A 16831-nucleotide genomic window follows, 5' to 3' on the forward strand; every position below is an offset into this window, starting at 1 on the left:
AGAACTTTGGTGGTCGTCAGTGTGTGCCACAAGTTGCAGTCTCCCTGAATTTCAAATTCCCACATTCACAGAACCCGTCCTGGAGTAGCTACTGTGACCACGACTGGCAGGATGCCCCTGTTCACCTGCAAACAGTGGTTTTCACTGGAACTTGCTTTTCTCCATCCAGAGAAATGCCCTAAGGATGCCTGCAGTGTTGAATTCTGCATTCTTTCATGGACAGGGGTTGCATCTTGCATTACCAGCCGACCTGAAGAATCCTCGAACCTGCAACTCTTGGCCACCTCACTGGAACCAACAGCAGAAGATCTAACCCCCAGGCAATCAACAAGACATCTTGAAAAATTCAGGGGGGGCAGTATTTATTCATTTTATTTATTTGCAGTGCTTATAGAGCGCTTTTATCCAAAGCACTTTGACATTAAAATAAAGAGTCAGTCAAAATGAGTAAGGATCAAAGACCAAGAGAGTAGACGTGTTCAGGAAAAGTTAAGATGGAGTAGGTGATGGAGGTGGTGGTACTTCAGCTGTTTTCTTCAGCAAGAAGCTGAAGCTAGCGGAAGCGAGAAGCTGCGCAAGGCGAGTGGGGAATGAAAAGAAGAAATTGAGAAGAAATCCAAGTAGAGTAGTAAAGAGAAATTCAATAACAGAGCTATGTAGGTGCAAGTGCAGGAGTACATTTAAAGACAAGCCAAAGAAAATTAAAATCACAAAAATGTTGAACTGGTAGCCATTTAAAGCTGTCAAAATAAGGTGGTATGTGGAAAGAGGGAGGAAGACTGAATAAAGTCCTGGCTGCTGAGTACAAAATAGAGCATCAGAGTGCCTGACAGTCCCCCCCCCCCCCGCCCCCACCCCACCCCAGCCCCCTCTCCCTGTACTACATAGGATAACACTAGGAACAAGTCTCTGTCTCCCATTTCCATTCCACTCTAGTCATCGAACCTGGATCGGGTATCCTGCCCCTGGGTTAGCCCTTGGGTCTGGAAGTAAAGCTAACACTTACCTTTCACTTTGGTAAATGCACAAATTACTTTGAAATAGTTTGAAAATATCACCACAGCAAGCCCATTGCACATTTGAAACTGGTATGAAACACTATGGATCCCTGTCACTTTTGGGCACAGGGCCCCAATCTTTGGGTTTGGACTGCTCAAGTCAGGGTATTGCTCTTTTGATTTAGTTCCCATAACTTACTGCATCCAACTTACTTACCTGCTTTGCTTGATTAAGTTATCAGATGTTTATTAAGTGAACCTACTGGTGTTTGTACATATTTGTATTGTAAAGTGTTGTGTGAGAATCCTACTTCTTCGATTCATCTTCCAGCATGTTCATAAGGCCTAAAATAAATGACTTTATAACCTAGCAGCTACATTGAATTATTGTGCGCCATACTGTGTGGACTCATTGAGGCCCCTGTTAGGCAAGAATTGATGTCGTCACACTGTCTGAGACTACACAACACTTATCTGCTTGGTATTAGGTAACCCACCTTTTGGTCTAGTTCTGTACTACACAAGTTGGTAGTGTAACTGAGCAGCCAGGCCAAGAGGGGTAAAATGTGAGCTGTAAAGCTGTACAAATGAAATCCGTAAATACAAGTAGCCAAGTAACACTTACACTCAAGGTTTCAATTATGGTTATTTAATTAACATCCATTTTTAAATAAGCATTCTTTAAAAAGGCAATTCCTGTAATAATGGAAATACCCTTTAAAATTAATTTCAGAATCAGAACAAGTTAGTGGATAATCTTTGGATATGCTTCTTACACAATTCCTACACCCTGAGGTGACTTTAAACACAAGGACGGTAATGGCATTTATATATCACACCAGTTATACTTTGCAGATTCTGAGGGTGCAGAAAGGAAAGATTTAAGGAAGGAGAAGGTTAAACAGGTACTTGGTATATGGGAGGACAACTAAATCTTCCAATGAAATCTAGACAAACCTTTCCCAGCAGTAATAATCTAAAACAAGTTACCACCTATGAGGGACAAACAATATCAAAATCAATGCGTTAGAAAAGAGTCTTCAGGGAGCCAGGACAGCCAAAGTCAATTTGAAACAGACTATGGAGCTGAGGCACTTCTTACAATCAAAGTCTTGCACAAAGTTAGAGAGTTTGTTAGAAAATCACGAGTAGGGTCACAAGCTGTTAAGCCTGTGAGAAACAGTAGGAATCACCTATAATAGATAGAATCTATCTAGACATCTAGATAGAATTGTGAATGATAGCATGTACCATACTTAGGTGAATTGGTGAACTCTAGCCTGCGTTGTATCTAGTTAGGATTGTGAAGGCTAGCATGTACCACTCTTAGATGAAATTGTGATCTCTCGCCAGCTCCACATCTAGATAGAATTGTGAATAGCATGTCTCACACTTGGACAGAATTGTGAAAGATAGCATATGCCACACCTAGACAGATTTGTCAATGTTAGCATGCGCCACACTTGTGTGGAATTTTGAAAGATAGCACGTGCAACACCTAGACGGATTTGTATATGTTAGCATGTGCCACACTTAGATGGGATTGTGAAGGACAGCATGTGCCATACTCAGACCGAATGTTCATCATGATGTTATGAAGTATCTGTATCCCCTATATATGCTATGTACCCGTCTCCCAATATATATCTGTATTCCATATATACCTCTGTCCATCCTGCGCTATATATGTATGCCGTTATGTACGTCCCAACTGTCCTGCTCATGTGCCTGGCGTCAGGCAATTATACTGATAGTCACCATATCTCACCACTACGCTTACTCTCTTCTATACACCATCATTCAAGTAGAACACAGCTATACCCGTGATAATTTGGCCTAGCTGTTCACATACGTACACAACCACACGAACAACTCATCACCCTAATAAAATACAGCTAGCTGAAGCACATTCCGGCTAGCATAGGCGTTCCTCAGGCTTAACGCAGCCAGAACCCAGTCTGGGTGTCCACCCACCAGACTCAACACATCCAACTGATTTCCTCAGCACCACACATCGTTAAGAAGCAGCCATCATCCAACAAGAACTAAACCAGCTGCACACATATGGTGCACCCACGCACCATACGACTCTACTGACTTGAACTACGGTTCCCGAGGTGGTTCAACCTACCAGCGCTTTGAGGTCATACCAATGATATATAAGGCACTATATAAATGCCAAGTAACATAAAAGTAAACCAATGCAATTCCTAACTGAGAAAAGCTCAGCTCAAAGACGCTGAGGTAAGTACCCCAAGTCTAAACAGTACCTCTGGTTTGAAGAAGAGTGGTCCAGCTGGATTCTGTCTTGCTACAGCAGTGCTCCCAAGCCTCAGTCGTGGGGACAAGAGGGAGGACGTCTGGAGGGCTCCTGCAGCGGTTCTTGTGAGGTCGTCAGCAGCTGTGTGCTCTTTTCGGTTCAGCAGCACTTTGAAGTTTTAGCGCTTAGCAAACAGCACTTTCGTGGATTTCGGATACTGGTTAGGTTTCCTTCACTCCTTGGGTCTTGCACTCTACTGAGGGGGACTCGGGATCTGGTCGCCCTGCTTCTGGAGGGTATTTGTGAGACTCTTGGAGCTTTTAGCTCGATTACAGGCGTTTCACTGGACTACGGATTACTCGACCCCTGGCCCTTGGTTCTAGCGTCATTGAAGAAGTGCAGCCAATCAGGGACAATGGTCCAGTGGAGTTCGTCTCAGGGTTAGTTGGTCCCACTAGCACAAGGGGAGAAGTCCCTTCCTGGGCTTCTGTCAAATTGAAAAAGTAGTTTCTGCACTGGGATATTCAAAAGTCCAGGAGGATGCAGCAAGCTTCGTTCACGGTTTTGTCGTCTGTTTCCCCCAGTGGTCGACTCTCCTCCAGTACCACAACCCTCGCCTTTTAAGCAGTTTTCCCGCATTCATGCACAGCCTAGGCTGTCAATCACACAGCAGGGTGGCTGTCCTGAAAACCCTCACTCACATCCTGTCCTTCCAGACACATTGGAGCATGGGAATCAAGAAATCAAGGAATCAAACCCATTTTCAATATTTACTTTAATACCTATTGCCTGACCACTCGTTGCATACATTGCCTGTATTACTGCCTGTCCCACCTAGTGAAGTGGAACTAGCCTATTTTTTTATACTTACGTTAGTGACTATCGTGTGACCACTCGCTGTATACATTGCCTGCCATTGAATTACTGCCTGTCCCACCTATTGAAATGGACGAACCTATTTTGTCCATTACATGTATATGCTTAACTAGCCTATTTTGTTCCTTACCTGCAAATGTCGGACTAGCCTATTTTGTCCATTACATGTATATGCTTAACTAGCCTATTTTGTTCCTTACCTGCAAATGTCGGACTAGCCTATTTTGTCCATTACATGTATATACTTAACTGGCCTACCTTGTTCTACTCCTGCTATGCTCACCTAGCCTAGCCACTACCCACTACCAATATGTGCCCTAGAAAGTCACTGGGAACTGCCTTACACCATGTCCTTAGCTAAACTTGTACCATGCCCAACTGCGGACAGAAACACTAGACTTTGTGCTAGATTACCACGCCTCTACGAACCTAAAGTTCAGAGCTACAAGGTCAACAATGCTCAAATTAAAACACCCAGGCCAACCACAGCCCACAATATGGACAACCTTAAAACTATCAGACAGCCATTAAACAAATATATATATATATATACCTGTACTACTACATCTGGAACCCCGATTAACGCCAGATCTATAGTAGCCCACGCTACAGAAATAGCCGACATCTTACTGACTAACAACCTTGACTTCCTAGCTGTCATGGAATCCTGACTGCACGAAGGGGCAGGCCCAGTGCTCTCATTAGCCATACCTAATAATTACCAACTAATCAGAGCGGACAGACGAAATAGCAGAGGAGGCGGGCTAGCCATCATAGCTAAAGCTAACCTAAGATCTATAACCCTATCCCCTCTAAAATCATGTGAACTGCTCACTGCCAAACTGCCCATCTCCAACTGTCGCACCTTATCCATATATCTAATATACAGGCCAGCAGGCCCCATTGGCACCTTCGAGGAGGACCTTTCAAGCCTGTAAGCTAATAACCTAAAAGACTCATCGCAACTACTAATATTAGTTGATTTCAACGATCCAGAGGACAAACATGCTCAAACCATAGCAACTATGCTTGAGGAATATGGCCTAATTCAAGAAGTCCTTACTCCAACACATGATAAAGGACAGACCCTAGATGGGGTTGCCAGCCTGAATTGTCCTACTAATATCACCAATAACACCCCTCAATTATGGACTGACCATCACCTCATCAACTTCTCCTTAACCCTAGATAAACAAGTATCTAATGACAAAGTTATGGCACCCCCTCTCCCTACCAGAGCCAAAAATAACACCACACCTGATGAGCTCTTACCACTTCTCCTTCCACAATCAATGGTCTCCCTAATAACACTGATCCAGCTCTCCTAGTGGAGACTTCTAACAAAACTATGACCAATGCCCTGGACTCCATTGCCCCTCTCAAGCTACGCAAGAGCAAACAACAAACACCTCAACACTTGGTTTCACCCTCACCTTAAAGAACTAAGACTACAAAAAAGGAAACTGGAATCCTGTTGGCGACACACCCCATCAGACGAAAATAAAACTTAATCGGCCAATAACTACAAAAAAGAAATCCTGCGCACAACAAATACATCTATACAATGAAAGAATATCTAATGCCATCTCTAATACCAAGGAACAGTTTACTATCCTTAGGGAACTGGAATCCCTGATACCTCCCCGTGACAACATTCTCAAAGACAAAATATGGTGTACTAGTATTCAGAACATCCTAACTAACAAAATAACTCTCCAACTTAAAATTGCCAAGAAAAAAGCCTCCCTACCCGCTAGTGAGACACCATCCATCAGCCCTACCGAAAACATGCCACGGCCTGCACCTTTCAAATTTACCAAAGTTTCCGTCTAGGAAACTGAAAACATTATTGCATCCCTAAAGCCGTCCAATTGTAAGGGAGACAGTTGCCCAGCCCAACTCATTAAAGATGCTGCAAAGGACTTAGCCCCTTTCATCACAAAATTAATCAATGCCTCATTCTCCACCAACACTGTACCAAGCAACAAAAGAGTCATGGGTCCTGCCTCTCCTTAGAAAACAAACTCTTGACCCTTCTGTCCCCACCAATTACAGACCCATCACTACGGTACCCTTCCTCCTCAAGATAATAAAGTGGCCTATTCGCAAATCCAGCATTACCTTGAAATCAATCATCTCCTTGGCACCCGCCAATCTGGTTTTAGACCACAACATGGCACAGAGACGACCTGAATAGATCTTAAAATGCAAATTGATGAGCTCAGCAACAAGGGAAATACTGCCATGCTGCTCCTCCTGGACCTGTCAGCGGCCTTTCACCTGGTGGACCACGTAGTCCTTTGCGAACACTTGGTATCAGCTTCCAACTTCTCAAGAGAGGCTACAGCCTGGGTCCAGTCACTGCTAGATAATAGAACAATGAGTTTTCTCCACATTAGCAGCAGCGGATCCTATTAAAACAGCACGTGGTGTGCCCCAAGGTTCTTGTGTCTCGCCAACTATGTATAATATCTTTACCAAGCCTATATTTGAAAAATTGGACAGACTGGGCATCACCTACACTATGTGATGCCACTCAGGTCCTCGTTCCCCTTTCGGGCAATTCTGCCTCGGATACGGCCTTGGGAAACAAAATATACCTCATCATTCAAGCATGGATGGCATCCCATGGCCTCTGCCTGAATGATGAGAAAACAGAGATCCTGCTCCTCGGTTCCACCGCCAATCTAAAAAAAAACTCAGCCCTGGCTATTCTGCTTTTAACATTGACGGTAATACAATTACAGTATCTAAAGAAGTAAAGACACTAGGCTTTTACCTCGACTCCACTTTAACATTGAACAAACAGGTAAACTCTCTAGCGTCCTCAACCACATACACATGAAAACTTTAGAGCATGCAGAGCTTTCCTAACTCAAGTTAGCTGTATTATCCTCGCCAATGCCCTTATATTGTTCAGAGTAGATTACTGCAATGCCCTTTACCTAGGAGCCAATAAATACATCACAGATAAAAGTCAGATACTACAGAATAATGCCTTGAGAACGGCCTTGAACCTTCCCACTAGAGAACATATCTGATCTGAGAAAAGAACATCATTGGCTAAAAATCAGATAGAATTGCACTCAAAACAGCCTCACTTACTTTCAAGTGCCTTAATAATGCAGCCCCACCGTACCTGATGGAAAGAATAGTCAGAAGAACATCAACTCGTCCTACTAGAACTGCCAACTCTTATTGCCTTCTAGTACCTAGATTTAGACTAAAAAAATAAATAAATCAGGTGGAAGTAGCTTCCCGGTTAAGGCAGCCCAGTACTGGAACGCACTCCCAGTTGACCTTAGAAAGACCAATCCTACTACAGCTTCAGACATAACATCCTCACATGGCTACAGGCTACACTCCAACGACCGCCTTGATTGTCAATATAGATTGTACCTGTGATCATTTGACTCCTGTTCCCTTTGAACCTACCCCTATGCATATTTATGTACTCTTTTTGTATATCCACTAGTTAGACCTGTTGATTATGTATTGTCTTTATATTTGTACTTGTCCTCATTCTGTAAATAAGCTTGGAGTAACCTTGTATGCTGTGGCGCCCAGTTACCCAAGAGTCCGGCATGCTTGACAAATAAACAAGGGGGAAGGGGATGTGGGCAGGGCTTCAGGGCTGAAGACCGCCAAAGGCAAGACAAACAAAGGGCTCAAATCTTTTTTCGACGCACAGAGTAAAAACCCAAGAAAGACCTCCCAAACAGAAAATGGCGAAAAAAAGAAGACTGGGCGATTTTGACGAAATGGTCACCCATGGGTGCTGTACTGAAGCTGAGGCTTTAGCTTGCGGTAGAAAAGCACAATGGTAGGAAAAATTAAACCACTGCCACCAGCCATTTAAAGTACTGAGGGTAATATACAAATGTTACATGAGAGTGTAGGATAAGGGGCTACTAGGTAATTCCCCCCCCCCAGCACTCCATATAAAATGGTGTGCGGGAATAACAGAGAGAAAAAAGGTAAGTCAATTTCACTTTACTATTCTTGGGAACTGTAGTTCACACAATAAAAGTTATTTAAACCTTATGAGAAATGTAAAGGGATTTCTCTTTGACACTGCACTGAAGGTGCTGTGTGTCACCATACAAAAAGTAGATGCCTATGGAGTTTCTCAGACTCCAAAAACAGTGAAAACACACAATCCAAATCGGGTCAAAAACACATGAGTGAAAAAGAGGTCTCACTCACTCTAGGGTTAAAATGTAAAAGTCCTAAATCCAGCAAAAGAGCTGGTGGTCTCTAAGGTTGAAGGGAATTGGAACAGAAATGAGAATTCTCCCCAACAATCCCTGATCCCACTCACATGTCTGGATTTTGAGAGGTGTTATGGAGAATAGTGGCACAGACTTTTAGAGACTGTTAACAGTAGAAAGGAGAAGCTGGTATAAACAGAATGTGCCAGTAGTCAAGTACAAATACAATTCTTACCTACACTAAAGAGAAGATTAAAGCGACCTGAAGTAAATCACTCTTTAGTGTTCTCATTGAAAGATGGTCCACACAACTCTGCATTAATGTAAGCATCACCTGAGACTCAACGGCCGTTTGAAGTATCACCATTAAAGTGTTTTTGAAGAGTAACTCGTTCATATTCCTAAGTGACAGTAACAGAGGCACATTTGTTGAAATGGAGATAAAAGGCAGCGCCCAAAATGCTACTGCAAAGTAAACATGCTATGTTATTTGATATTTGTATGGTGCCTACTGCCATTGTTATGGCCTTAAACTGCTGTGGTGGATGAACTCCCTTTGGAAGACCGTATTCTGAACAGATCTGAAAATGAAAGGACCAGAACAATGCGCGAGTACATATATTGCCAAACGGGTAATAAGCTGAGATGATTAGGTTTAAAGCAATTGTTTTTTAGTCACGCAGCACATATTGCAGAGGCATACGGAAGAGTGCTCGGTCAGAGGCTACATGAAAGCTGTACCACATTTTTGGCGGGACTCAACTGTACTACAGGGGTTGCAACGTGAGAGAGCGAGAAGGTGATGTAATTAGCCGGTCAATCCCCAGAGTAACTGTCTACAGTTGCAGGCTCTTCTGCAAGTTATATATGCAGGACACCTGCCTTGATGGCTATGCAAACCACACGCACCAATGTAAGATAAGATAGATGCAAGAGTTTGTTTTGGTTGACAAATGCAACTAATAGTACCTGTTAAATTGAAGGCCTAATTGCACTCTGCAGAGTGTGCGATGTACAGAGCTGCAAACACCAAAGACCTAAGCAGCTCAGCAGTGCCTTCAAACAATAAGAATAGTTCTGCTAGTGAAATCTTAGCTCTATGCGTTGTGCATACATAAACCACAAAAGTGTTGTGTGGATTGAATATATTTTTTTTAGAATTAGTGACGGTGTCAGTGGCTTAACCCTGCTGGAGCATGGGGGGGGGGGGCATGTGAGGAGCATGTGCAAGGGAGCATGGGGGCGCGTGCGTGGGGGGTGGGCGCAGGCGTGTGTGTGCGCACACAGGGTCTCTTGCCAAAAATGGTTAGGCGCCCTACCAGGGCGTAATGTCCGAGATAATCCTACCCTGGAGGAAGGGTAAGGGAGTTGTGGGAGGGATAGGGATAGGAGGTATGGAAGGCGATGGTAGCCCAGTCGCCGAACCCCCTGCGTGTGCCTAGCTTGTGCATGTGGGTCCACCATCAGTCACACAATACACACCAGCCTCTTTTCTGGTCAGCGTATATCTTCCGTTACCATTGTTAGTATCACAAGATCCATAGTCCATGCAGCGACACCAAACTGAGTGAGCATGCACAGACAAATACTAAACCCAAAGTTTTCATTCACAGCAACTTCCAACTTAACGGCATGAAACACGATAAGGCAATGTAGAACCCAGGATGGGTCATTAGTTTTGGTTGCACTGTAGCGATAACATTGTGATATTTTGTTACCTTACTTGCACAGCAGTAGAAGCAGTTGGTAGTGACACGTGCTTTGATTCAGTTTTTGCTCTCATTGGCAAGCACACGCCATGGGTGCGCAGCCAGATGGGCAGCTGATTGACACGTTGAGACACCCTGACCACCACGTGCTGTCAATGTGCCAGGTAGATGTAATTTTGCGATATATATGTTATTGTGAAACATTAGCCACATTTGTGGTGCATTTCATTTCTGGTCAGTTACAGCACCAACATTAGTACGGTTCATTGCCCAATTCCAGTCTGTTTATTTTTTTCTCCCTTTTTCTTTCCTTTTCCATTGTTCTCATTGCTTTGATTTATTGATGCCCACTACACAATACTGCCTTGTTATATGGCAAGTCATTCATAACACGCCTGTACACAAGTGTTTCTAGGCACGACAAGACAAGGAAGGGAAGACCGCACTAAGCCTTGTGTCATTCAGATGGCGCAAGGGAGGGGGGGGGAGGAGGAGGTGTGCCAGGGAGTTTGGGGGGGGGAGGTGGGAGGGGAGAGTGCAATGGAATGCATTAGTGATGCCAGGGAGGGGGCTTAGAAGTGCAGGGAGTCAGGGGACTTAGGGTTGCAGATACAGTCCCCAAGTGGTTGGGAGGCGCAGAGGCAGTGCAAGGGCAACTGGTTGTGCAGGAGCCTGGTCCCATAAGTTCAGTGGGTGACCAGGTAACCAGTTTGCGCAGCAGACAGAAGCATCAGCAAGTGAGGGGGAGAGAGAAAGCGGAAGCGAAAAGGAGGGTCTTGAGTTGCTTCCAGAACCTTAGGTGGTCCTGCTCCAGTTTGAGAGAGGCAGGGAGGCTGTTCCAGAGGGAGGCCCCAGCCGAGGACAAACATCTACCCCCCCACTCTCAGCCTGGAGAAGCGTCTGTCCCTCAGAGGTGGAGGGCTTGAGAAGGAAGATGCTATGGAAGAGAAAGTTGAATGTAGTGTGGTCCCCAGCCCCAGAAAGCCTTGTGGGCAATGTAGAGGGTCTGGAACTTTATCCTTGCAGCCACAGGGAGCCAGTGGAGAGATTTCAGGGCTGGAGAGATACGATCCCTGAGCTTGAGGCGAAGGACAAGTCTCGAAGTCCTGTTCTGGATTAGTTATAAAGGGCGAAGAGTAGTGACAGGCAGATTTAGAAAGAGGCTGTTGCAGTAGTCCAGCTTAGAGAGAACCAGGGCTCTGGAGACAGTGAGCTTCTGGGGTAAAGTGAGAAAAGGAGGAATACCTCGGAGGAGGTGCAGCCGATAGTGTGACTTCTTAGAAACGTCAGAGATGTGAGGAGAGAAGGAGAGGGTGGAATCCAAAATGACAACAAGGTTCTTAGCCTCACAGGAAGGTGCAGGTAGAGGGTCCAGGATGGGCAGCCAGAGAGGGAAGGCAGGCGCAGGTGCCCCAATGAGGAGGATTCACAGTCTTGCTAGCAGTAAGGCAGAGATCATTGGAGACACCATTCCTGAATTGTGGACAATCCGGTATATGAGAAGGAGCAGAAGAGGCTGAGGGGAGGCTGAGGGAGAGCCAAGTGTCATATGCACAACAAAGTTCTAACAGAAGTTAGAGATGCAGTGGGCCAGAGGTGCCATGTGAACACTGACATTTTCGCTACGTTTTGTCTCATTGTAACCATGCTATTTGACAGATCTAATATGTAATCGCAGTGGTGGGATGCAACCACTACATGCGTTTCACGACGTTTCCACATGTTTCACTATTGATGCAACTTTGATATCAGCATGGGGTTGTCCTTGCTCCACTGATTGTTTCGGGTCCCCATGGCCTTAGTGACATGCACAGTGAGACAGGCATAATATCAAAAGAGACCGTCTCAAAAGTAACAGTTTGTAAACCTTTATCAAACTTTGGGGAGATGGTGTAATGCCCATCTGGCCCCCAACTCTAAGGGGGTTGTTCCCACAACTGATGTTTAAGGGCCGTCGATGTCCCCAATTTCAAAACCAAAGTTAGTCTGTGTCCAAACCTATGCTTGCCCTCGCTCTAAACCAAATGTGATAGGGGATTTTCTTAAATGAAAAATGGTGACTCAAAATAAAATGTAAACCACAGCTGGTTTCAAATAGTCTTACCAATAGGTGTCATTCTGCCAGTTCAAAATAGCTCAACTCAAAAAGGTCGCCCTTGGAACCTTCCACGTAAGGGTCTTGCAGCAAGCCAATAAAGTTCCCAAGGTCTCTGGGTCTCTTGGGGTTCCCTTCCCCAAGCTTCGATCTTTCCAGTTCCAAAAAAAAAAGACACTGTTCCCGTTTGGGCCTCACAGGGTTCCCTTCCCAAAGTCTGGGACCCTTTGGTTTTAAACTAAAATCTCCTCTTGTCAGTATGTACCTTTCAATGTACAGTTTTCATGGGGGTAGTATCAGAGACTTTAGAGAACGCTTGGGTGTCTGTCTGTGTCTGGCTCTCTCCTTGCTCAGTCTCTTTTCATCTGCGCCTCTAGCACACCTCTTAATATTCTGCTTTTCTTTCGCTTGCTTCAATTTGCCATTAACTTTTTTCCGCTTTACTTTACTTTCTTCCTGCTTTCGCTTCACTTGGCTCTTTTCCCAGCACTCCTGAACCGGCCAGCCACACACTACTGAGTTCCTCGCTCTGCTTCGCGAAACTCATTCACAGTAGCGCAGCACTGGCAAGCAGGTCAATACGTCCAAATGAGTTTGGGTCGAGGTCAGGATCACACCACCTGTCCCTCAGACGGAGAACTGTACATGTCCCAAGGGTAACACTGGCCTAACCAATGCCGATAGGCTGCCTTCCGTTCGTCGCCGTGCTGCCTTCTGCTCCCTGGCTTTCTGATTCCATCCAGCAACCCCCAGCTTGCTCAATGATCCTGGCAGAATCACTCTATATACTGCAGGTGAGAGTTAATGGGAGTCAGGTGTGCATAGTTGAGGGAAAAGTGCCTGACAATTAGTGGGACAATTCAAAGGTGTTAGATGGCAGGCCTCACTTTGTATCCCTATGTTATAATGGGTAATCATTCTCGGTTTCCTCTTCCTTGTCCCAGTACTTGTTGGAAATGGGGAGGGGGCGATGGGGTGAATTGAAAATACCACATTAGTGCTGAGGGAGAGTGGGTTGGTGTGTAATGGAAAAGGGGGAATACCATGGCTCGCCCTTGGTTATTCTCCTCCCAATCCCCTGTGACGTAGTGTGCTCTGGCTCTTTTTGCCAGACTAAGGGTGTGCAGCCCACACCGCTGGCTTTACTAGCCAAAGTCTATAGTTCTGCCAGTTTAGGGAAGTGCCACTTCTTCCTAAAGGAAGTCTAGCTCACATTATCTATACACACTACTCACCCAAAGCCTGCAGGTTTCTGGATAAATGGCATGATTATAGCAGAGTGAATAACCTAGACACTTCCTGCAGGATGGCACAATCAATTTAGACAAAATAACAAACCTACGCAAGGCATTTGAGAAGAAAGGTGCATAAATTGAACTATTCTGCTGCCCGGGCATTATTGCATTCAAAGTATTAACATGCTACACTCCATTACTGTTCACCCCATTCCCCAGAGAGCTTTATTTCGATTGCTGGTGCACTGCTACGAATACATGGGAGAAGTAAAGCCTAAATAAACACCATTCTTTGCCATATAAGTAGTTTACGTGGGCCCCACGACCCTTGGGCTCTGGGCAACGGTGCTAATATTAGATTATATTGTTTTCATAGCCCCACCCTTCCCCTCATTTAATCAGACTATGCATAACCATTGATTTTGTTTAAGCACAAATTACTCCTCCTCTTACCTGGTTGGGAGCCTTCTGCCACTTGACCCTCAAAAAGCTCCTGTGTAAAGACTGGCTTGTTGTCATTCTGATCAGTCACTTTAATGATGATCTCCATTGGATCTTCTACAGACTTTCCGTTCTCTGACACAGCATGAGAAAAAAGCTGAAAAGAACAAAACCAACCTTAAAAAAGGTAGACCACTTAGTCTTTAGTATCACAAACTGTTCTTGGTGAACAGAGCTGCATTTTTCAGGAAGCAAAACTTAAATACAATGTTTTAATACCAAGTCTCATCAGTTGCCACCCTCCAACCTGCTTCACTAGATCTGGCCTCATCACCATAGCCTGCAACACAGCAAAAACATCAAACACTCAAGTTTTGAGACAGCTTGCAAGCTTCATTCAGGGCCCTAATAAAATATTCTGTTCAGTTGCCCAAAACACAAAGAGGCTGTTTTAAGCATGGTTTAGACAAATCAATCTTCTCTGATGATATTGATGTATCCAGTGGAGAAAGCCCAGTGCCACTCGTACATCAATGTCTCATAGTGCAAATGAGTTTTTCTGAAGGAATACATGTGAAGGACGTTGTCAACCCCACTAATTCATTCCAACCTTAGCCTGCTCGCAGAATCTCAAGTACCAGCATTGACAAGTAACAGATATGCTTAGATCAGCTGCCGTGTTCCACAAAACGTAAAGTGGACTTGATGAAGAATGCCATGTCACAGAGATTTGCACTGCACCTAAACCAAGAGTATCCTGGCTCAAAGGATTAGATTTATCTGATAAAATCCTGGTAGAAATGGAGTTGTAGCCCCTACACCTAAAAAAGAGAAAAACATCCACATTACTTTTCAGAAGCTTCAGAAGGCAAACATTAGCATCAAAGACTCCTTTGGGAGGCACTGAGCTTTGTGGACCAGTGCAGGAGATCTGGCTCCAACCCTTGCCAATAGTATGCAAATCTAGATTCCCCACCAATACACAAATTCTAATGCATGTACTTTTGATTTTTTTTAAACTTCTGAATAAAGGTGTTTTCCTTGGGCCAGAGGGTTACACCACAGTCTTTAGTAGTACTGCCTCCCTTGCATAGCGCCTTTCACCATTTGTATGGTTACAACACGTTGTAGGTTGAACGCCCTTGTGGCACCAGAGTCCAGGTATGGGAAAAGATTTGAGGAGGTGTTAGTATGCGTGTGTACATATTGGCCAATGCTTAAGAAATGAGGGGTGGCCAAGTCCCTGCTATCCACCCATATCAAAAAGGCATGTGGATGGGTGGTGGTGAGGGGTCTAGCGTGGGTGCAGGAGAGCGAAATGGAAGCTTTGTGAGCAACTATGCATCAAATTTCTGTTGTGAACAGTAGCTGCATTCTTATGGCAGAGGAGTTGTGCGAAGTGTCTTCGAGTGGTGTATGATGGCAGATGTGTGCAGGTTTGTGGCAGTGCCTTATGCAGATTCCTCTGTGCATGGAGAGAAAGAGGAACAATTCATGATTTACATTCTAAGCAGTGACCCAGAATAAGTATGATCGCTATACTCGGATCTGCTAGCTGTAATGGGCAGCTAAATTCTACCCCAGGATCGGTGTTAAAAGGTGCTATCTGCATTCAACCAGGTTCAACGTCTGACTATATTCTCCATGCTTCAGGATTCCAAGCTTTGCTAACTTTCTTCAATTCGCTGGGCTCCAAATCCGTGCTCCATTGTACAATGAGCTAAAATTCCAGAAGGATTATTCGTACCTCCAATACATTGCAATGGCTACATTCCGAGTTCAACTGGGAGCAACATCGTGGCTGCATTCTACAGGGTTTAGGAATGAAATTGTGGCTGCATTCTACAGGGTTTAGGAATGAAGTGGTGGCTACTTTACATGGGTATTTAGAACCAGTACATAGGCAGTGTTCTTCATTCATCTAGATTTGATCTTGGATACATTCTGCAAAATTCGCAAAGACCTGGGAGTAACTGGCTGCATTCTGTATTCCTACAGTGTAGATGCACTAGTGTTAAGGTTTCTTTTGCTAAAGTCCATCTTTTAGGACTTTATAACACTCTCTCTACTTTGCAATAACAGAGCTCCAACTTTTAGTGTAGGCCTGTACCACTCAATGTGGGTAGCAATGCCAGGCTTACCTTAGGAGGGAGAGAGGGCTGTAGGATGGTCCAAAGAACTCTTGGAGTTATGCGCAAATAGTAATTTAATATTTTAGACACCAACGAGGCCAGCAAAACTATGACCCACACACTAATTGTCAGTGTGGAGTTGATGGTAAATCATGTTTATTTTCAGATTGCTTCCATATGCTTGATTATAATTTACTGATGGGGGTTGGATCACCTTGCATTGGCATGAAAGGGTTTTGTGTTAAATTGCACTTATGTTTTTATGCCATGACTGGGCTTGATCATGGTCTTCCTTCAGTTATGTACTACGTTCTCAGTCCAGGAGTGTTAGGAAGAATGGTCATAAATGTGCCAATTCCCTTCACCTTCGAGACCACCAGCAACTTTGCTGGATTTTGTGGACTTGATTCACTTATATGGAGAGAATGTGAGCCTCTTTTCCCATGCTCATGTATTTTGAATGTGTTTTACACTTGTGTTTTTTTGGTTATGGAGTTTCAGACACCTCCATAGGCATCATCTTTTCATGTGTGTCACACAGCACCCTCAGTGCAGTGGCACAGGGAAACCTTGTCAGGCTTTCCCAAGGTTTAAATACCTTATCTGGGATAAACTACAGTTTCCCAGAGTAAGTAAAGTGAAATTGACTTTACTAGTCTTTTTAAATTCCTAGAACCATCACACCCTATCTTATTATAGAGTGCTGGAGGGGTTACCTAGTATCCTCTGTGTCTAGAAACTCATGTAGCAGTCAAATGCTACCCTTTCCTCTCCAAGTGGCTGGTGGCAGTGGTTTTACAACGAACTACCATGATTTTTCCCGACCGCGAACTCCAGTAGCATTAAATCACGGGATCCATGTTTTTCAAGATGG

At 44.4% G+C, this 16831-nt stretch overlaps 1 protein-coding gene across 2 annotated transcripts in view; it reads right to left on the reverse strand.

Annotated features, from left to right (window-relative positions):
• CDH1 (cadherin 1) overlaps window positions 1–16831 on the reverse strand; it is a 398557-nt gene that overhangs the window by 168624 nt on the left and 213102 nt on the right. For both annotated transcript variants that reach the window (XM_069635549.1, XM_069635548.1), the window contains exon 6: window positions 13838–13982. In XM_069635549.1, coding sequence (XP_069491650.1) covers window positions 13838–13982 — 145 coding nt within the window. The remainder of the gene's footprint in view (window positions 1–13837; window positions 13983–16831) is intronic.

Source organism: Ambystoma mexicanum, chromosome 1q (genome assembly GCF_040938575.1).
Source record: "Ambystoma mexicanum isolate Mex_15411 chromosome 1q, UKY_AmexF1_1, whole genome shotgun sequence".
In the NCBI taxonomy this organism is placed as follows: Eukaryota; Metazoa; Chordata; class Amphibia; order Caudata; family Ambystomatidae; genus Ambystoma; species Ambystoma mexicanum.